The 22992-nt window shown below is 36.7% G+C and overlaps 2 protein-coding genes across 3 annotated transcripts in view; one reads left to right on the top strand and one right to left on the bottom strand.

The window, feature by feature from the left end:
* Positions 1–22755, bottom strand: part of CTPS2 (CTP synthase 2) — a 59107-nt gene extending 36352 nt beyond the window's left edge. The window contains exons 1-13 of one of the 2 annotated variants that reach the window (XM_063183009.1): positions 22655–22755; positions 21064–21269; positions 19565–19735; positions 19140–19240; positions 17234–17350; positions 16459–16542; positions 13872–13952; positions 12373–12524; positions 11992–12124; positions 9794–9882; positions 8992–9086; positions 8122–8184; positions 7469–7512 (exon numbers count right to left, since the gene is read on the bottom strand). In XM_063183009.1, coding sequence (XP_063039079.1) covers positions 7469–7512; positions 8122–8184; positions 8992–9086; positions 9794–9882; positions 11992–12124; positions 12373–12524; positions 13872–13952; positions 16459–16542; positions 17234–17350; positions 19140–19240; positions 19565–19735; positions 21064–21247 — 1314 coding nt within the window. In that variant the 5' untranslated portion in view covers positions 21248–21269; positions 22655–22755. Of the gene's footprint in view, positions 1–7468; positions 7513–8121; positions 8185–8991; positions 9087–9793; positions 9883–11991; positions 12125–12372; positions 12525–13871; positions 13953–16458; positions 16543–17233; positions 17351–19139; positions 19241–19564; positions 19736–21063; positions 21270–22351; positions 22514–22654 lie in introns of those variants that run through there. The other variant, XM_063183006.1, reaches the window with a different exon arrangement.
* Positions 389–2863, top strand: S100G (S100 calcium binding protein G). The gene is made up of 3 exons (XM_063150385.1): positions 389–428; positions 638–797; positions 2624–2863. Exons 2-3 carry the CDS (start codon positions 666–668, stop codon positions 2735–2737), a joined length of 246 nt encoding a protein of 81 aa, XP_063006455.1. The 5' UTR covers positions 389–428; positions 638–665; the 3' UTR covers positions 2738–2863.
* Positions 22756–22992: the final 237 nt, after the last annotated feature.

Below are 22992 nucleotides of genomic sequence, written 5' to 3'. Positions count from 1 at the left end.
TTCATTTGCATATCTGGGTAGGTTTAAAAACCCCTTATATTTGCCATTTTCCAAAAGACCACTATAATAACAAATGCTATACACATTGCCATAGGAGTCTTTTCCACACTTCTCTGAGTGTACTTCATCTTGAAGTGAAGAATACACAAATTCAAGCAAGAAAACCTCTCCAGTATCACCCATAAAGACCAAATAAATATACACCAAGTGCAGTGGAGGATGATGACATATTTCAGAGATAAAAAAATATTACTCATTTCTACTACTGAAGTGTCCTATTCCTTTGACTACTGAAAACACAATAACTAGTGCACTGACTCAATGACACATGCCAGTTTCATAATTAGGGTGGAGCATGCAACTATAAAGGTTGTCCCAATCTGAGACTCTCACTGCTGCACATCTGAAAGCTCCGGGTTCTCGGTGAGGTAAGCATAACCTAAATATATTGGGTCTTTCAAACCCTTAAACCTAACTTAGACAATTTCCTTTCTTGGGAAAGTTGATCAATTTTACAGAGAAAAAAACTCAACTCTTTTCATGTAGGTTAAGTATTGTTCATTAAATGGTTAATTAAACAATGAAGAGTGTCAGATATATTTCAAATTGTGATTGTTGTTGTCTGTTCTGTTTGCAGTTATTCTTCAAGACAACATCTGAGAAACATGGAACATTTACTCAACGAAAACCTCCTGAAGTATTTTACTCAGTATGCTTTACAGGAGGGCAGCACCAGTGCCCTGTCCATTGGTGGGCTGAAGAGTCTGCTTCAGAATCAATTTGCACAGTACCTGAAGGTAAGTTTCACTCTCATTCTATTCACTGTGCTTCTATGGAATGTATGAGAAAAAGGAAATAGAGTCAATGATGTTCAGGGCAGATTACTGTGTCCAAATTGTTTCACTAAATCCATAATTCTTAAATAAGGTTTGGCTTATAAAACTTCATTTACATGGGTAACAGTAGCTTCCAACAGATATTTGAGCACAGAGTTAATACAAAGTCCTATGAAATCAAATGCAAAAAAAAATCTAAGAGCTGTTCTGTTTGGGTTTGGTTTTTTTTAATGCAATCTGAAATATTGTATCTGAATCTTATAAAATATTTTTCATTTCAATCTAAATAATTAATCTTGAATCTATAAAATATATAGAAAAAATCTATAAACAGAGTAAAATAGTAGAACACATTTAAAAGCAAGAGACTTCAGCCATTTTCTATCTAGGTTAAATTACCACCATCACATAATAAAAGAAGTTTTGCCATTGCAGAACGATGCCAAGTAAAGAAAAGAGATGCCACCAAGCTGGAGAGAGAAATACCTATTTCCTGTAGCTAGAAAAAAAAATCTCTGTTCTGATTTTATATATATTCTCTCATTTTATATATATTCTCTGCCAAATCTTTCCTGAATTGCATTAGGAGTCAATTTAGATTTTTCTGCTAGACTAATCTTTAAATACTGTGTTTCGGATATCTCACAAAAGCAATTTCTGCTGAAGGTCTGAAATAAGTGGCACTCCCATTGAAAAACAGTATTTTGAGAACTACAGTAATCCAGTTTAGTAAGTTCAATTAACATGAGATGGCTTATTAACAACAGGCTCCCCAGAAAACCCAATAAAACACAAAGGGTTTTTTCTTTCTCTTAAAAGACAGCTTAGAAATTGATTGTCAAAAATTAACAGGAATGTGATGGCAAATTCAGAAATATAATGCTTTCTGTAACACTGAAGACAATTCAACATCATACAGATTTTCCCAGCTATGTGGAAATGGAACTGTTCAGAAAAAGCAATATTGATGTTTTCTGTCTGGACCTCAGACATTTTCAAGCAACAAGTCTGTTTCCAAATATTTATGACACCACAATAAATCAATATCAAAATATAACAGGTCATTATAAAACATGCAGAGATCCAGGGTATGAACAAAAGAAAACATTTTATGAATTTAAATTATAACTCCAAATTTGGTTTACATTATTTAATTAGCCTGATCAGGGTTGTTATCAGAATATCCACTGCATCAGGATGCTACATGCACTCTTACCAGACATAACAAATAAAAGAAGCTAATAATGTATTAGAAGCTAAATGTATTACATTAGCAAAAAGTTTTTAGCAGTGAATACAGTATTCCTACTAAGGAGGGAGAAGGGAGAGGGAAAGAGACCCTCAGATCCTGGCCCAAAGCATAAAGAAAGTAACAATATTTTTTCAAAACGTGCATACAGGGCCAAATTTAGTGTCGAAAAAAGGAGTAGGTCATATGCTAATTAATTTTTACTGGTGATTATGCACCTGCTGCAGCTATTTCACCTGTTCCATTTCCCAGATTCCAAATTTACCCAGAAGAACGAAGTAACCCATCTGAGTAATACTTCATCTTTCTCAAATATTTATACATCTTTGTTAACATTTTTGGCAGGCAAAAGCAGACACTGTCCTACTAGTTTAACCAGTCAAACCAGTAAATACAACACCACCAGTAACACCTTCAAGTAACACTGACTGTTATTGACTGCATCATTTCTTGGCAACGTGCTTCATAGGAAAATGCTCATGGTGATCTAATCATTTCATTCTCTTTTTTTTCTTTAATTCTTGTCTTATGAAAACAGGATCAATTCTCACTTGATAACATAATTAAATCGTTGGACAAAAATAAGGATGGATCTGTCAGCTTTGATGAGTTTATGATGATTGTAAAAAAGATAACTAGTACAGGACAGTGAGGCATCTGCAAGGACGAGTATCACTGCTTTGGAGAAGAGCCTGGCATTTGTTTACATGACATGTACATCTAAACCCACAGATTTGTTATTATTTTAAAGCATATGGAATAAAGATTTAACAGAAAAGCATGTCTGCATTGTCTTTTATCCACAGTCACCAGCCACACATTCCAGCTAAAATGCCTTCCAACTAGTTCAGAACTACTGCTTCTATTTCATGCTACATTTGAGGTTTTATTTAACAAATTCTGCTCTACCTGGGCTATTATTTGGACCTCTAGAGAAATTCAAATCACACAGCTTCCAAAACACACAAAAAGAAAGATGCAGCATTCCATTTGAGGAGTGTTTACTAGAGTACACTATCCAATACTCCTCACAGTTCAGTTTCATAATTCACAAAAGACGACACTTCATAAAACAAACCTTTTAAATTTTTCAAATATTAAGTATTTACTTTCAATATGTATTTATTTTCAATATGTTACATTTTCAATGTAACAATGCCAAATATGATAACTGCAACATTAGCTGCTCAATTTAAATTATATTTACAGAAGTATGTACTTTTTTTGTTATGACTCTGTGAATGGGAACATACAAGTATATATATAAACTGAGTGACTGTCGTTGCAGTTAAAGTTCATTAGCTTTATTTGGTGCAGTCTTAACCTTTTCATTGCATGATTCCTGTAACAGATGTGTTGTCATGGGCATTATTATTTACTTCAAGAAGAAATTAGTGAAAGAGAAATATGAAGAATGTATATTTTGAAGACAAGTAATCAGTGGATTAGGGACTAATCCTACTAAAGAACTTGGAATTTTGGACTGAATTTTAACACCAACATCATCCATTATACTGATAAATCACATAGATCTCTTAATTTACTTAAGGACTTAAAGACATGGCTTAATTGCAAAGCCTGTGAAGTGCATTCAAGATCCCACACTACGGTAGCTCCCATCCCTGAATTTCCCTTCAATGAAAGGAGGAATAAAGTACTCCACACCAGTGATGTATGAATAGAAGCCTTAAAAAATATGATGTTTAAACATCATATAATTGTCCTAACATGCTCCCAGGCCATTCTTTTACAAAACCCCTTTGGTTGTTGAAATATGTTATTTCTTGAAAGAAAGAAAATTGTATGTATTTTTTTTTCCTGGTTTGCAAAAATATTTTAAATTAATGATATGCTTTGATTTAAAAAGTAAATACACCACATGCACATTATGCTAACCAAGCTCCACTAGCAAATTTACACACACACCTAAGTACAATCACAGAAATTTAGGACATGCTTTTTGCATGTGTGAGACATACATTCCTTTTCATCTCTTAGACGACCTTAGAAATTTCGGATTTCAATCAGGTTACTGACATCCTGAATAGGAAACATGGGCACTAGGAAATTAACATGTTTTAAGAATGTCACCTACTGGCAAAAAATACTTCTGCACAATTTCTTGAGTATATAGAAAATGCAGTTATTTTACCCAGTGCAGTAAGATCAGGTTCATGATACAAGATGTAATTGCTCATGAAGAACAATGATCACAATTAAAATTAGCTTTCGTAAATCAAAGGAAAAAAAAAGGAAAATTATTTCCAGAAAGTTTTTTTTCTTCTTTTTTTCTTCTTCCAAAGCAGTATTAGATGCAGTTGCAATAAAACTGACAAATAACATAATTTAAAGGATCTTTTAAAAAAAAAAGCTAAGTTTAATAGTAGAGGAAGATGAGAGAAATGGAACAAAACAACTCTTTATCCATCCAGTGAATCCAGTTCACTAGCAGTTCAGACCATATTGTTTCCCTTTAAAGGAGTTATTTGTGAAATTACTATTTGCATGAGAAAATTCATACCAAGCTCTACACTCAAGCATATGCATGACCTTTCTGAACAGCCATCCTCCTGCAAAGAATACTAAAAATTTACCTATCATTATTTATCAAAAAGGCTAGGGAGTAAAGCAGAAAGCTTAAAAATATATAATGGGAACATCATCTGCAAATAATCAACCAAGAACTTGGGCTGTGCTCAGAGCTCATTTATCTCCCTTATGGCCTGCTGAGCTAGGGCAATGCTCCAGGCTTGGGAAGAGTGACTGGAAATCTGCTCTGGGCAAAAGGGCATGGAGGTGCTGGAGTATGTCCAGAAAATGGCAACAGAGCTGAAGAAGGGTCTGGAGCACAAGTCAGACTGGAGCTGTTGAGGAGGCTGGGGTTTAGCCTGGACAAAGGGAGGCCCAGGCGTGACCCCATCAATCTCTACGACTGCCCAAAGGCAGCAGGTGGGCACTGGGGAATTCTCCCAGGCAGCCAGTGACAGGATGACTGGAAAGGGCCCCAAGCTGTGCCATGGGAGGTTCAGGATGGAAATCAGGACTAACTTCTTCTCTGAAAGGGTTGCTAAGCATTGGAATGGGCCAGCCAGGGATGTGGTGAGTTCAGCATCCCTGGAGATGTTCAAGACACAGATGTACGTGGTACTTAGGGCTGTGGTCCAGTTGACAAGGTGGTATTTGGTTTAAGGTTGGACTTGATTTTGCAGGTCTTTTCCAACCTAAGTGATTCTGTGATTCTGTGTAATACTGACTTACAGGACTACTTGATGATTGTAGTTTTTATTTGCAGCAAAAAGTTCAAATTTACATAGATGCAGTCAACAAAGAGAAACACAAGAGACCAAAATATTTTCTAAGTGCTTTAGATGAAACTATCAACTTTAGTAGTACAGTTCTGAGTACCTGAATGCTTAGCAAATTAAGAAGCAATGTAAGTAGCTGCATCTTTTATGATGCCCCTCAGTTCCCCTGCCAAACTACCTGTCAAGTTCTATCTTATTTTTTAAAAAATAAAAGGAAATGTAACTACTGCCCCACCAGTACCTTTCTTCTCCCTCCTCTGTTTTCAAAGGAGGAGAAACCAAAAGAAAAGTACACTGCTTCAGTCCTAATTTAGTGCACAGTGGCATCACAAGATATTATCAGTGCTGATATACTCCAATTAACTTTCTTGGATAATGAAACATCTACATCAGTTTGATAGTTCAGCAATCTGCTTCTCTTCCAACTGTTATTATTGATTACATGGAATAACTAAACAGCTTTCACACAAGATGGACTCTGCTAAGGCAGATTATTTAGTGGCTGTAATTATTGATAGTGCAAATCTCCCACTTGGAATGATTTACATCTGTTTCTTTCCAGAACTGAGGTGTCAAAGATCAGATTAAGACGCTGAAATATGACTGTCAATAACCAATTTCAGAACCTTAATGCAGCTCAGAAAAACAGAATATCCATTATACACACTGCAATGGCAACGCTTCCATCATAAACAATGTATTAATCTTCTATGACACATTCACTCCATTATTTTCTTAACTTTATGTACACATAATTTTCTCTTTAACAATCTACCTTACTTGCCCTTGAATGTAAACTGCAGATCACCCAGTTAAACACCATTAAATAAAACTGACAATCAAATTAGATAAATATCATTAAATAAAACTGACACTCAAAAAGCTCTAGAAATAAGGATGCCCCAGAATCACTCTTCTGTGCTCTATCTTGTTCTAACCTAAAATTCTACAGTAAGCTTGCAACATCTTCCACATTTTACAACACATTGCTATTATGAAATTGACCCCTGCAGAGAGAGAGTACATTTTTGCACATAATCAAGGAGAAAGGAAGAGACTTCTAACTATGGCAAGACCACAAATTTTATGCCAAAAGTTTCCCTTCACTCACCCTTCACTTCTCCAAATACCACCAAATTCTAGCAGCAAGGCTACCCTGAAACTCTGAAGATCTTTAATTTACCCTCAGAATTTCAGACTAGATTATCTTTCCTACGCAAACAAGCAACGTTGACAAACTGAGCAAATGCTTTAAAAATCCTCTTATTTGCACATTTCAGACTAAGCAGATGTGAAAAAAAAAAGTATATTTTACTTGTAAATCTCAACAAAATTCTTTTGAAGGAAATTCATAGAGAAACAGTAGGTTACTGTGAGCAACCTACTTAATTTGCCACTAGAGCAAATATTTACATCTCACACCAAGATATTGCTTTATTTCTCATATTTACTTCTGTTCTTTTTCATTTTCTTAAAAACCCCCTTTCCCTGATCACTTATAAGTTTTACTACATTAATAATGTGGTGAAATCCACTCTAAAATCCTATCATCAGAATATGATGCAGAGAGCCCTGCCATACCTGGGGCATTGACATTTTTGTCAAAAGGAGGATCATAAGATGCATGGGGAAGATGGCTGTGGTGGTTATTTATACTATATATATATATATATATATATATATAGGAAATATAAAAATTTTCCAGCCCATTTCTTGTCATACAAATTTTTATTTTGGTAATAGCTTGTGCTACTCGTTTCAGCTCCCTTTTATATTTTATTCCCTAGTAAAGCCACCTTGAAAATTATTGTCTACTCCCAGCATGAGTTTACACACAAGGAAACCATTAGAAAAGTTACAAAAATAAAGCTAAGGCAATTCACAGAAGCAAATAGGCAATGGCAAGACACTATCAAAAGAAAATACCTTTCTAAGCAATACTGAGTAAAGACAGGAGATACCACCTCATGTCCTACCACATAGAAATATAGATAAATTTTAAGTAACACAGAGTCAAATTCTCTTTTTAAGAAAGATGTATGTTCAAAAAACACATGCAGGGAAAAAACAGTACTTACAACTGGGTTTTTTGTGTCTGGGTCAAATTCTGTAGAATTTGCATCTGGAACAGAAGTTCAAAGTAAGCACAGTACATTTGCTCTACATGCACTACAAACTCATAACAGCTCTGTGGCATTTCAGAGCTTGTCTACATTTATGTTACAATCTCATGAGTTGAAATGCATCCTGCACCACTTTTGAAGCAATCATAGGAAGCATATGACCTCAGACACATAAGTTCCCTCTCCAAAACACTTTCCTCTCAGCTCTTAGTATTAGAAATTGTTGATAAGTTAAATCTCTTCATACTGCTACTGAATGGCTCTTGTTTGGCCACTCTGGCTAATGAAGGCTAGTGAGAAAACTCAGCTTTTACTTCTCACCACCAGCACACTTCAGAAAGAGACTACAGAGGTGAACTCTAAGCACACTTTCTTCTACACTCTTTAGATCAAAAAGCAGATTTCAAACAATGCACATAACAAAGAGCTCTTCCTCCCTTGCACAGAGAGGTAGCACAGGGTACTTAGCTGAAAATGGTCTTGCTGCAAGGGCTAAGTATCTAACAACCACAGGATCTGGAAACAGTTCTAATAATAGACATACATTTCACACAGAGAATAAAAGTCCCTCTAAATAAATCATATTCACACCAGCCTACTGAGCTCACCTTCCCAATTCAAACAGTTTCTTGCAAATTCCACAACTGCTAACTGCATTCCCAGGCAAACTCCTAGAAGAGAAAACAAAAACTCCAGAATTTCCAGGCTGAAGAGTGGGACTGACTAAGTACTTGCTGCTCTGTCTTAAACTCGACTGCTTTGAAATCTTGGTATTCATTGCATATACACAGACTTACAAAAAACTTAAACCAAAAGTGGCTGCTCAATGTAAAACTCACACTTCAAACTTGGCACATTAAAAATACACGTGACACAATTATGCACTTTAAGCCCTTTCAAAGATATTTTATTCCTCTCATCTATTTTACCAATAATTATTGCAAATACAAACAGAAACTGAAAGCCTGGTATATACAGATTCAAACTTTGCTTTGGCAACTACTCAGACACTTAAAAGTAAGAAATGTGGAGTGGGAAGCAAAGCCTCAGAGGTACACAAACTTAGCTTATAGGCCCGATGATATTTTTTACTTTACTGTAATAACATATAACAGTAAATTAAAACAAAAAAACTTTAATATAGAAAAAGTGGTGCAAAGACATTTATGTTTTCTGCATACTGTTTAATAAAGAGAATTATAGTGATATAATTACAATGAGAAGCAAAGACTCTCCACTTTTGTGCATGTAAATTAAACCTTTGCAGAAGGGATTGGTTTTTTTCCCTTCCTCATACAGCAGATGTGGTACAAGACTATGCTCCTGGGAATTCTCTACATGGCAGATAGTCACAACATCACACATACTTCCCTAAGACAGGATACTTCTCTAATGTGGGGGTTTGTCTTTTTTAATCAAATCAATTAGCTTGCTATACATCTCCTAAACACAGAAATTTCTCACTCTAATGATCTTACCAAGAAAAGGTTTTTTCTTTGTTCTTGCCCAGGAGATAGCTTGGAGTTTGCCTTCTGTTCCCCTAATTCCAAAACCTCCTGGGACCAGAATGCCACTGTAATGACAGCCATATACAAAAGAATATACATGTAGAATCAAGCCAGCAGAGGAATCCACACAACTTGAAGACTCTTGAAGTTAAAACTAAGCAAGCACAATTCATGAAAGGCATGTTTTATATGAACATTCAGAATACAAAGACATTAAAATTGGAGATTTATTTCATCTACCTACCCCAATTCTCATCTGACCAATATCACATTTCACAGTGAAATTCCCACTGCTTAAATAAATATTGCTCAAATAAACTAGCTACATATTCACTGCTTAAAATCCTAACACCCAAAATTTAGATCTTTTAATACCAAAAAACCAAAATGCATCTAGACAAGAAACAAGATCACTTTAAAAACACAAATTGAAATCCTAGCAATGATTCTTAACAAAGACATTTTCAGTGTGCATTTACAAGCACATTTCACATCAAAATATCACTTTTTTGATTTTTTCACAAAAAATCAAAACCCTAAACCAACAACCAAAAAACTGCAATTTGTCTAAAGAGATTAAGCAGACTTTGAGGATATATGTTGATACTTCAATTTGCTGAAGTTTTTCACCACCCATTCAATTTATCCTTTCACATAAGTAACAAAAGTCTGGATGCATTGAGAAATTATTTAATTTACTGAAGCATTTTTCATCACATGAAATAAATATCACAGTCTGCATTTAGGATACAGAATGCCCAATGTCACTTACTCTGCTTTGCACAGTTTGTGCCATGCCTGGTGATATTTCACTGAGTTCTCTGCTTCCATAGAACGTTCAAGTTCTGTTGAATCTATGTACTAATAAAGAAAAACATACAATGAAATGGTCTCTTTTTCCACAGAAGGAGCAGTAGACAGTACATGATCAAGTGCTAAGAGAAACTATTAACAGTTTCAAGTGAATTTGCCAATAAACCTGTAACAACTTCACTGAAGACCCTGTATTTGCTTTCAAGATCCAGTGTTTGCTCTAACTGCAGCAATCTGTGCCCTTTTCTTTGCACACAGCTCAGGAGCTGGGTCTGCCTGCAGCCCTGCTTGGCAGCCTCCAGGGAAGCAGATTGACTAGAATGTGCAACTCTGAACCCAGGTTACCCTCCTAGGGCAACCAGGGCCAAACAAGGAGTGGTGCTGACCTTTTCCTGCCATCCCAATGGGATGTGGCCAGGATCTTTCCTTGCCTGGCTTTTGGGTGCCACAGCTTGTCCAATCTTATAATGAGACTGGAAAAATCTACATTTTCTGTGAGAAAGGTGTTCCTGGGTCTCTTGGGTAGAAGGGGAGAAAGAATCATTACCTATGCCCTAGTGGAAATACTGCATTAGAATCTCTAGTGTCATTAAAAAGCACAGGTCCTGATGCACCACTAGAGTTAAGTGAGGGAACAATGTACTGCACTGGGGACACAAAAGATCAGAGTTTGATTCTGGATTCTGTCAGCTTTTTTCTCAGATTAACATAATTAACCACATTCTGATGTAGACTCCATCCTCCATAAAAATGAGATCATCTGAAATGGCAGAACTCACCTGTGTGCAGAGAAAGGCAACTGACAAGGAGATTGCTGAAAGTTTCCCAGACAAGACTGCTTTCTAGCAAATATTTTCTACTTTTTCCACATTCCAGAAGGCATCAAAAATACAACAGAAAAATAACTACTTTTGAATGTTGCTATTTTATACTAGAAGAATATTACATAACCAACTAAAAAGACACTATGATAGTGTGAGGTTGGAAAGAGAAACTAATGACAGTTGGAGTTAACTGTATTTTCCTTGCCAAACATATTAAGAAACATTTATCAGTTAAAGAAGCATCAACATTTTGTCATTCAGATAAAGCAGTTTCTTCAGAGCATGGGATTATACTGACAGCCTTTGGGCATAAGCACTAAAAGGAGATTTGGACATGCAGTTAAGTACAGTGGGAACTGTGTCTGTTAACATTGGTTGCAACTGTACTAGAGCTCAGCAACCCTCAGTTTTCATGTTTGTTAATGCAGAAGTCCCACCAAAACTAAGACCAGCTGCACATGAAGCTTGCTGTGCATTTTCAGACAGGGCACCTTTCACCTTTTTTGCTAAAAGCAAAGCTATTTTTCATATCATAAAAACTTTCCCCTCTGCAGCTGTCAGTACAAAACACTACAGTGACACAATCATTAGGGCAGAAAGGACATTGGGAAGTCTCCAGCCTCATACCCTGCCCAAAACAAGTCAAATTAGAGCAGGCTGCTTAGGATCATTTCCAGTCAGGATCTAAAAATCCCCAGGGATCAATTCTGGCTGTTCCCATTTTCTTGTTTCTTCATGCACACAGAAACAACTTTTTTAGAGTATTAGCTAATACTCTTCCCAGGGAACAAGAAAAGGCTGACCATCTGCCATTTCCCCAAATGCTATTTTTTACCTTTTCTTTTTTTTTTTTTTTTTTTAAGACTGGTACATTTTCCCTTTTCTAGTCATAAAATAATTAAATTCTAGTCAATAAATAATTCTAGTCATAAAATAAATAAAATAGTTGGAAAGGATGTCTAAGATCATTGAATCCAACTGTGAACCCAGGACTGCCAAATTCACCATAACACTATGTGTCATGAAAACAAGTGAAATCTAACTATGGTAGTAAATACAAATTTGCAGATAAAGTCTGCTTTTTCATCAGATCCAGTTTTGGGTAACTTCAGTGTTCCTTTCAGGTAGTTTAGTTCTAAATAAAATAATTAAATCTGTAAACATTTCTTTTAAAAAATGAAAGTCTCCAGTCTGTATTTATCTGCATGATTCATTTTCTAGTTTTCACATGAATTAAAACTGCCACACATGATGGGAAGTAGTAGGTTACCACAGAATGATACAACAGCAGAATCAAAGTATTCCTGAAAGCAAAAGCCAGAAATATGCTCACCATTAAATCCAGTTTGTAATTAATTGCCAGTGCAGAGTGTTCTAGAGCCTTGAAAACAGATGCATAGCAGTCACTTAGCTTTGTGTATTTGCCCACGAGAGCTATGGAACACACCTTCAGCAACCTTTCGTATCTGACAAAAACAAGTTCTTCAGTTACTACACCAAATTTCACAAAAAGAAGAAAAAAAAATTTTAACAGCATTTGCTTTTTCTTTAACTCCACAAAATATCTCCTAAAATTCCCAAATGGTTTTAAACCCAGACCATTCACAGGTGTCCATCAGCACTAACCCACTCAGTCCAGTTCGGTGACTTCATAGCAGCCAAAACTGACCTGGAATTACAGCACTTCTAGAGAAAGCAGCAGGATGTAGAATACCTGCAAGCCATTTTCTTCCACTTCATTAGAAGATCACTTGGCTGGTCATCAATAGGTAAATTTAGCCTCTGTTTAAAATACTTAATGATGCCTTGCTCCTCCAATAGGATTGGTACTCGGTAAGTAGAAGAAACATCATGAATAAATATCACCTAACAAAAAACAGGCATAACATAAAAAACTTATGTAAATTTTTCATAGGAAACATTCATTCTACTTTTGGATACTACATACATTTTTTATTCTATACACATTCTGGTTTTTAAATATTTGAATGAGCAGGACAGATATTTAAGGTTCTATTAAATCTACTATTTAAGGTTCTATTAAACCTACAAGAAAAAAGTTACTCAAAAAGTAAAAATGTGGTTTACTTCCTCTTCACACCATCATACATGCTTGTCAAGGCTATCAATGCATCAGTTTTAATGCAAACATCTGGCTCCACAAACACTCATGCTTGCTAGCAGTTCTTTCCTCCCCTCTCACAGGCTTGAGGAGTATTAAGCATGAAAGCAAAAAAACAAACCTAACAAAACAGACCCAATTTGGTTGTGACAAAGTCACCTAAAAGGATGTTGTTAGTGAACTAGCCTATGTAATTACTGAGTACAGTTCATCTAAGGACCTTTTTGTTCAGAACACATTTACAAACTGCATCCAAGCTGCCAGCAATGAAGGTGATTGTGCTTGGTTTACCTGAGATCACAGAGCTCAGAATCCTGAGCACAAGTGTTCTCAAGACATGAACAGTAAAGGATACTCTCTTTGTTACGCCTGAGCTGCTTCTGCTCATCACAAACCTTGTACATGTGTGTGCTGCCCCCTGCCTCTCTGTGTGCCCATTCAATCTGAATCTGTTGTACCTTCAGCATTATCCAGAACATTGAAAAGTAAAATGCTCTCACTTGCAAAAATATTTAAAGAGCAGTGAATTAATCAAAAGTAATATTTGAATAGCAATTAATTGTAAACTATTAGGGGGGAAAAAACCAGACATGAATTATAGGAGAATATACAGTAGATGCATGCTTGAGGGTATAAATAGCCTATTACATATAATCACAGTAAGAGTGTTCATGTGGCTGTGACCATCTGTGGACATAAGCAAATCACCAAGCTTTAACTACACTTTGCTAATCCATTATTATAATCACCTGAGATGGTTTATGGACAATAAATACATAATGATAAATAATGAATAAAACCAGCCATAGTTGTGAAAACTGTACAGTTTCATGCTATGTATAACAACAAACCATGCACTCAAAATCTATTTTTTATTAGCTTTTACTCAACACGCATTTAAACTATTCATGACTGTCTGACATAAAACTTAACGTATGTACTCCTGATATTTTGAAAATGCTATGGCATCCATAATTGCAAGATAAAAAATTACAAAAACAATCACATATGAATGAAACAGTCAGAAGTTGAAAAGAGAAATGCACAGAAATATTTGTATACTGTCCCACATGTAATATTGAAATACAGACCTGCTCAGGCTCCACATGACAAAACATGGAAATCTTCTCCTTCACGGCCATCTCTATAGGTTTTGCACTTCTGCAGACTATCTGTCATAACAGAAGGAAAAACTTCAAATATTTACTAGGCAAACCAATAGAAGATCCTCAATATTTCATAGTGAAATTCATCTCTTTTGGAAGCAGAGCACAAACAAATGTGCCTTTTTTTACTCTTTCCCCCCTTTTGGAGTTCTAGGATATATCAGAGCTCACAAATATATACTAGCAAGGCAGAAGCAAATCCATCACCTGCTCATACTGACCAATTTTCATTCATCTTCCATTGGCATTCTCTTTAATATTCCTTCCTCATAATCTTATTTCTTGCAACTACTATTGTAATACTCTTTGCCTCAAGTCTAGCAGCTCTATAATAATGAATATGATGAATCAAAAGAAATATTGTAATCAATATGATCAGATTTAAATTGAGAGCAATAATACTTAGCTTACATGCATGAGTATTTCAGTATTTCAGCATCTTCTTAATTTAGACATCATGACAAAAACGAGGCCAAAGAGGAGAAAACTAATTCATAATTCTGGGAGTTTTTACTGGTACTAGTATTTTGTTGATACATTTAAACCCCAGTAATTTTAGAAAATATTGATAATTTTTAACCAATTAAAAAATAATTATATACTTTGGTGTTTGTTGGAAGGGGTCTTTTTGTGCATTATATAATTCCAGGCAACTAGATCAAAATGCAGAACTGCTCTAGTAAAGTGCCTACTTATTACTCAGTCCACTCCCTTCAGTTATTTTGAAACCTGAAAGTATAACAAAAAGTAGGATGAGCCTGTTACAAGGCTACTTCATTACTTTCCCCATCTTTCAAGCAAATGCAACTACTTAATTCATCCAGCCCTTTTGCTCAGAAACTTGTAGCTGCCCTTTGATCACCTTGCTAATGCAGCTTAGCTACATTGATACTGATGGAGTCTAATTAACTTACCCTAACCTTAGAAGTAATTCTGGAAACAGAAAAAAAAATGCCAAGTATAAGGGAAAATTAGTGTGCTTTTAGATCAAAAGGTAATTAGGAAACAAACTGTACATTCTATTCACTTAAGCACAATTCATTTGTAAAATTTGGTACAGTTTGAATCTGAAGGTATAATTTATAAACCTTGACAGTACAAGCACATGAGTAAACCCACTTTGAAATCTATCATCCATCTTGTGGAGACAAATTTAAAGCTAATGCAGACACAGAAATCAAAAACATCAGAGCCAGCACAAAAATAGCAAAGCTACAATAAAAATGAGAGAGATGCACTGCAAAGGAACATAACACACAATGAGGAACAATTGAATCCAACAGGGCAGCTCTGACAAGTGCACACTCTAAGTGCTGCATCAGAGCACAGGATCTCTGCAGCCACAGCACATTTGGCACTCAGAACAGACAGGCTGGGGCACACAGAGCTGAGCAGCCCCCCCAGGGATGCCTGGAGCAGGCAGGGAGGCAGCAGGGATTCAGAACTGTATGGAACAGGCTCAGCTGTGGGAGCTGCCCCATGTTCTGCCTGGCCAAGACAGCAACCATTTAAATATTGCCCTGAAGCAGCACTCAAGGAACTTTGTAAGGGCACCAAGAGGCTGCACCTGAAGTGAGAGCTGTCCCTGCTTCAGGTGTCAACAGCAGCAGTCAAAAACCAAAACAATACTGTGCTCCTGGCAGTCCCAGAACTGCCCCAGGCAAGAACCCAAGATGCAAGACAGTCACTGTGTTTGTCTGTTCTCCTTCTACTACACACCCACTTAACAGGCTTTTTTAAAAAAATTATTTTTGGTGGGGAAGGAGAAGTCAGGCCCTGGAAATTGCCCTAAAGGCTTTCAGAAAGAACAGGAAACTTTCTTATGCAATTAGCACTTCAAGAGGGATTTTGGAGATTAGGCCCTGAAACTTGGAACAGGGTACAGCATTACATTAATAAAAGTCTTTCCTTCCACAAGCTGGTTATGATTATCATGTCACAGCCACTTCACAAACACATCTTACACATCCCCTATTTCCAAATCCATTGGTTTTGTAGCTAAAAACACATTCATTCATAAATGTTAAATGAAAGGGCTCAAAAAAAAAAAAAAACCAGAAAGAAGCACAACACAAAATTCACAAAATTTAGTTGTGTGACTATCTTAAGAATAAGTTTTCTTTTTTGAGGATATACACACTGCCTCTTCTTAATAATGCAAAAAAAAATCTGAATGTTACAAGAAAACAGAAACATTCTAGGTTTTTCTACAAAGTGAATTGAGATTTCAATTATTTTTAGCAGTGAATAATTATTTTTGTAAAAAAGATGCCTTTGAAGGACCTAGCTACAGTCCCAAGATATTGCAAGAAGTTAGTTGAATTAAGTTAGCTTAGAGTGATTTTGACTAATTTGATTTCCTGTGGCTTTAATGGAGCTATGCAGCACATATTTTGCATTTCTTCTAAAATTCTCATTTCTCCTGAGAGACTATGGCTTATTCTTTGAACACAAGTTATGTAAGGATATTTCTAGATGACCTATAAATAAAAATCTGTATTTATTGACTCACCAAATCTGGAGACAAGCCTAGACCCCTCAGTGCTCGAACGCTGTTCTGTGTTGGTTTTGTCTTCTGTTCACCAGTAGCATTAGGCTGAAAAGGCACATTTTGAAAGCTCAAATAGCAGCTAATATCTGCTAACAAAGCAGTTACAGATTAAAAGACAAAATTCATTGCAAGTAATAATATTTTCAGGAAATAAACATATCCAAAGAGAGCCATAATATGCCAGACACAGAAATGACACGACTGTTATCACTTGTATATGAAATACTGTGATGAAACCACAGGGTTCCAATTCATGTCAAGTTTATTTTGTTGTTTTTGTTTTCAGAGAAAAATTTCCATATAATTGGTTTGGACAATAGAAGAAGAATATTCTAAAAGTTGGATTTGGCTAAAAAATGGAGAATGTCCAACACAGCACAAAGCCTCCAGTGACTGTTTTTGAGATATTCACATGTAATAAATAATTCTGTTCTCAATTACACAGAATTGATCCTACCAATTGCTGTTCAATTCTCTAATCCACAGCTGTAGTTGGTAATTATCTTTTTGTCTGTAGAAGGTGAAATCTATCATCATTACAAACCTTTGCTTACCAAAATATCCCCAGTGAGTAGTGAAGCAAAATTTAGAGTTCAAATGAAAAAATACTTTCAGTCCTGTACAGGGAGTTACAGTGGTCTTGACTTGACTCCAGCATGAAAGGGTTAATGAGACAAGTGAACAAATATAAAGCCAATATAGATTAAAATTTATAATATTAACTCTAATAACTTACCTGTGGTACTAGGCTAACATGGATATTACAGAAGTTCTCTCTTTTTGCTTTGAACTGAAACTGTCTGAATGCTTCAACAAATGGCATTCCTTCAATATCTCCAATGGTTCCCCCCAGCTGAAAAGGAAATGGATATGTCAGAGTGGCAGAATGCAAACACAAAATAAAAAAAGTCTCACGTATTTCAAGATGTTTTCTGAAACTTTTATCTGAAAAAAAACCCTGACAATTGAAATGTGCAAATATACTCTACGAAGTGCTTTCATCTACTCTGCACGGTTTGTTTCTTGTGGAAAACATTAAACAATTTTCCAGTTTTGTTATGTTCACTTTCCACCAAATACACAAGCTTCCCAGGGGAAGATGTGTGGTGCTGCTGAATAATACATGCCTCACACTGCCTTCAAAGTGGTGAACCAGCAATCAATAGTTAAACTGATGCAAAGGTTTTTGTACAGGAAAACTTTATTTCCTGTCAAATTAAAAAATACTTGTGACTAACTAGAGACAGACATTTCTCAATATTATCACAGCTTTCCAACACCAATAATTGTTTATTATCAAACCAAAATGCAAGACTAAATCCATGCTGAAATTTATTTATAAAGACAGAAATCAGATGCCTTTCAAGGACACAGGGAGCAATAGCAGACTAAGCACTGAATAAAGCAGCTTTGCACACAGTCTGATGAAATAGTTGTATTTCAGAATGATCTTTTTGTGCCACCAAGTGGTTTTCAACAGAATTGCATATTTCTGTTCATCCAGTACCAGAAAAACTGACATCTATATTTGTACATCACACACATTTAGTCTAACTCCTTCAGGATTTTACAATGTAAAAATGTTACAATTATTTTTAGAGTACTAAAGAAAAATATTTGCCAGGCTAGAGGTATAAATGTAACAAAAACAAACAAACAAACAAAAAACCTCCAAACCAAAACAGAAAAAAAACCTGAAAAAACTGTAGCTAAAGGACTGATATGACCATCTCTCATTAATGTTTTTGTGCAACTTTTGTATTTACTTTTTCATATTTGTTTTAAATTAAGTATTTGATTCCTACTGTGAACATCATAAAAAGATCTATAGGTATAGTGGTAAGTGTGCCTCAATCAAGGCAGATTCTTCTGCATAAGAAACACTGAGTAATTCTGCTGCTGGGTCACAAAGTTTATGGTACTGTTGATTGCAGAGCTCACTTCTGGCATTAAATCTGTGAGATGTTCTGCCAAATTCACAACTATAATCTTTTTTTCAGTATTTTCTGCTGTAATAGTGCTAGTAGCAAATACTGGCTTTCATCCAGCTGTCGGAGTGCCCTACTAAGGGTGGGTCAAACTCCTTGTTTCCATCGTGCAGAACATCAGCAGGTTCAGTAATTACAAAGTTGCCACCAAAGATAACATCAGAAAGTGGGACACAAACTTACACATTGTTTAAATATATTCCTTTAAGCATGACCACAAGCAACAAGATGAGCATTTGAAGTTCTACAGAAGCTACAAAGGCTCTTAAAGGCTCTCCTACAGACCACAGGAGATTTGAGGTATTACACAAGTTTTCTCAATACTATTAACAGTATAAAGCTCCAGTCAAACATCTGGATCTTTGAATAGGCAGTTCACATTACAGTAACTGCTTTAATTCTCTAACTTAATGAACTCTTAAGAAGCTCAATTTCAGCTGTATTCTAGAGTGGATTTAGTCAAGTAAATGGAAGCTGTAGAGATAAGACCATGCCTGTCTCTTTCAGACCAAACCAAAGACGATAGGAAGTGTTTTTGAATTTCTGCTCTCCATAAAACTTCAGTCTGACCCCTTTACAGTAAGGAGCAAAGAGAAAGCAAAGAAGCTCATTGTGTTCACTGTAGATAAACAACCTAAAAGGTTCCATACTTGCCTCAATTACACAGATTTGTGGCTCTTTTTTGTCATCATCCACAGGAACTTTTGCCTGATTCATTACCCATTCCTGAACTGCATCAGTTATGTGTGGAACAACTACAAAACAAAACCAAAGAGGCAAGCACAGCTTACTTTAGGTCCATATACTAATTTTTGCATGCAAAAGGGGTTAAGTGAACAGAAAGCCAAGAAGAAACTACTAGGTCCTTTCTCTAGTTCTCCTTTCCTTGAGCCCAGAAGCCAAACATTACAGGAATATGCCCATATCTTTTGGAAGGAAGAAAGGAGGAAGGTGGCAGAGCAAGAAGCAACCTGTTCTAGCTGATCCCCACTTTTGTGAAGACTGAATGGACTAAAATTTAAAAATACAAAAACTAAAAATTAAAATTACAAAAAAAAATACAAAATTAAAAATATTACCTTGAACGGTTTTTCCCAGATAATCACCATGTCTTTCTTTATTAATGACATGCTGATATATCTTTCCAGTGGTGATATTGTTATCTTTATAGAGACTGATGTCCAAAAATCTCTCATAATTTCCCAAATCTAAGTCAACTTCTCCACCATCATTCAATACAAAAACTTCACCTGAAAAAGAAAGCAAAAACAGGCAGAAAATCAACAAAATAATCAGAAATTATGAAACACACAGCAGGAATTCCACAGACACCTTAAAATAGAAGAAAAAAAAATTAAATTATGTATGACAACAACATATCAATAAAGTCCATAATGCAACCCAACCTGCATTGTCAGTCTGTATGACTTAATATCCAAGTCAGTTTTATATCTAATGTCCATCCCTCAAATACATATAGTTTTGCAAACAAAATGAAAATTACATTGCCAAAATATTTAAGCCACATAAATATTTAACCAGCATTTCAGCAGCAGAGTAATCCTTCACTGGAAGAAAACAACCTCTAGGAATCATAAATCAGCAGCAAACAAAATATTCATTTACCAGCAGGAGAGAAAAACTATGCTTTTGTAAGCATGAATTATTATACATGTTCAAAGTGTTTCACTATAAATTCTCGTTGATTGGATCTATTTTAAAGATTGAGGCTTCAATCGGTAGTAATGTTAAGATGAAGAAAAATGCTTCTTCAAACATCATCACCATTTCTGAATCAGTTGTTTCATCCATGCCCACAACAAGGGTTATTTCTGACCCTGAAAAATCCACTTAAAATACCCTTCAGGTTCACACTTTTCTCAGCCCTCTAAAGAGTCTCTAAATTCTGAACTCAACTTACTAGATCTTGAGGTAAGGCTGGAAAGCTCTTCAGAAAACTGTAAATATTTTGCCATGACCCAATAAAATCAATGGCAAAACAAATTACATGATTAATGCAGAAAAAAAAATGGACTACAGGAATGTATATTCCACCAAAGTACAACACTCCACTTTAATGAACTTAGGTTCTCTAAGCTTCACTAATGTTTTTGAATAATTTTTTTTTTACTAAAATGAGAACTTAAGCTAACTCTCATGAAGGCACTTACATTAGAAGGCCCTGATACCCAGAGAAAAGCATTCTCAAGTAATTCTTAAGGACTTAAGTTTCAAGTAAGTTTCATAGTTCTGTTTAAAAGGGGTTTTTAATCAAGTTGAACTGAAGACAGCATTAACTGAACAAGTCTTACAGCTAGGATTTTCCCAGTAAAGTGGGATTTTAGAGAAAGGAAGCATCTGCTCATAACAGTATCTTCAAAAACACAGGCTTCTGTTTCTTAACTTAGAGCAGACAGTGTCCTTGAGAACACAGAGTAAGCAATAAACTTTCAAAAGAATGATAAAACAAGTTGTAAACACCATACTAGTGTTTGTTTTTTTTGTTTTTTTTTTAAAAAGAACACATTATTGTAAATATAAATGTTTATGTGAAAGAGAACAGCACTTATCTTCATACCATGTTCATATGGGGAAAAGGTTCCAGCATCTATGTTTATGTAAGGGTCAATTTTGATTGCAGTGACACGAAGACCACATGATTTCAGGATGGTGCCAACGCTGCTTGCAATGATCCCTTTGCCAATGCCCGAGATGACACCACCAGTTACCAGGATGTACTTCATTGGAAAATCAGCACACATGCACACACCTAGAGCTGGAAATCTAAAACAACAGACATTTACTTCTGAGGAATGTACATTCATGTCTGGAAAGATCACAGACTCAATCTGCAAAGATCTAAATTGAAATGACCTTATGCAACATACAATAAAAATGACCATCCTGGAACCTGGGAGCAGGACTCACCTCTCCCAGGTTGTACACCAATCTGTAAGATAAACACTTATCTTATGCTCTAGGTCCTGATGGGGCTGATCAACACACAGAGCCGAGGTATTAATTTATGTTTCTAGATAGAAAGGGGTGCTGGGTGGCAAATCCACAGAAGTACTACAAAACTTTTTACTATTTACATATTTTAGCAAACAGCTACAAGCTGCATTTTTCCACCCATCTGAGAGAGGATGACACATATCTCATCTGTAAACAAATTCACATTCCATTCAGGCGGCAGTGGAGGCTAAGCACTGAACAATTTTTGACCAGTGACAGCATGGCTCACCATAAAGCAAGAACTCTAGGGGCAAGAAAATCTTTCCAATCTTTCCTTACTTAAATACCCAATTCACCCAAAACAACATGCAATAGCAATTGATCTAATGACCCTCAATATAAATCAAAGCAATGTGGTATTTCAGCTGCTGGTATGAAGCAGTAGATACCTAATGAACATTTTAATTCTTCTTTTTGTTTACTAAAGTAACATAAATAAGGCCTAGATCTTCAGGAGACTGAGTTCAGGAATGTAACAAGGCATGTTATCAACGCTGTTACGTTTCTGGTAATCGGAATTAATAAGCTATTTGCTTGTCAATATGATTGAAAAGACAACCATAACCATTAAACACATTTGACTCAGGAGAAAAAGGAACACCAGGATTAACTTTCCCTTGACATTTAATTTTAATATGTAATTCTTTTAATAGCAAAGATTTTAATACTTGGACCCTACTACCTCTGTTTCAGGCTATTCCTTCAAAACTTAGCCAACTTCGCTGTCAACACTAACATCATAAACATCTAAGCCATTTTCAAAGCCCTTTTCAGGAAAACAGGGGGGATAATTTCAACAACGGTATAAATCTTGAGTACACGCCACTTCAGAACCCTTAAATCTTGCTTACAGAAAGCAAAATGAAATTTTTGCTGTGATTTTAGCAAAAACAGCGATATCCCAGCAGCTTCAGGAAACGCGTTTACTTCAAACAGGTAAAGAGAACCGCAGGTGGTCAGGGAAGACACTTGTAAAAGATGAAGGAAATAGCGTTAGGGAGGAAGTCATTTTGCTGGGGAGTGGCACACGAACAGCTCCGTCCAGCCTTATCCACAGGAGCCGCCGCCTCCAGCCGGGATTTGTGGGCGCTGCGCCCCGGACGCGCCGCACGGCGGGAGCGCTCGGGCCGAGCAGGGAGAGGCCTCAGACTTACGCAGGTGTTACGGGCGGCCGCTCCGAGCGGCGCCCGGCAGCGCGGAGCAGGAGAGCCCGCCGCGGGAGAGCCCAGCCCGGCGGGGCGGGGGCGGCACCTGCCCGGGGCGGGGGCACAGCTCCTGCAGGCACCGCGCCTCCCAGCGCGGCCCGGCAACACGCGTGGGGCCGGGGACAGCGACAGCCCCGCTGGGCACACCCCGGTCGGGACCGCCCCGCTGGGCACTCCCCGGTGCCTCAGGTGCCGAGAGCCCCGCGCCGCCCCTCCCCTGGCGGCGCCGCCTCCCGGCGGAAGTGGCGCACGCGGAAGCCGCGCTCAGCGCCGCCCGGTTCCGCAGC

Source organism: Melospiza melodia, chromosome 2, assembly GCF_035770615.1.
Source record: "Melospiza melodia melodia isolate bMelMel2 chromosome 2, bMelMel2.pri, whole genome shotgun sequence".
NCBI lineage: Eukaryota > Metazoa > Chordata > Aves > Passeriformes > Passerellidae > Melospiza > Melospiza melodia.
This window is presented reverse-complemented; position numbering and strand designations above follow the sequence as displayed.

What these genes read in the sequence shown, in the direction of transcription:
- S100G (XM_063150385.1), top strand. Translation starts at nt 666, where the DNA reads ATGGAACATTTACTCAACGAAAACCTCCTGAAGTATTTTACTCAGTAT. An exon ending in AATTTGCACAGTACCTGAAG is followed by an intron (nt 798 to 2,623) that starts GTAAGTTTCACT and finishes TTATGAAAACAG; the next exon opens with GATCAATTCTCACTTGATAA.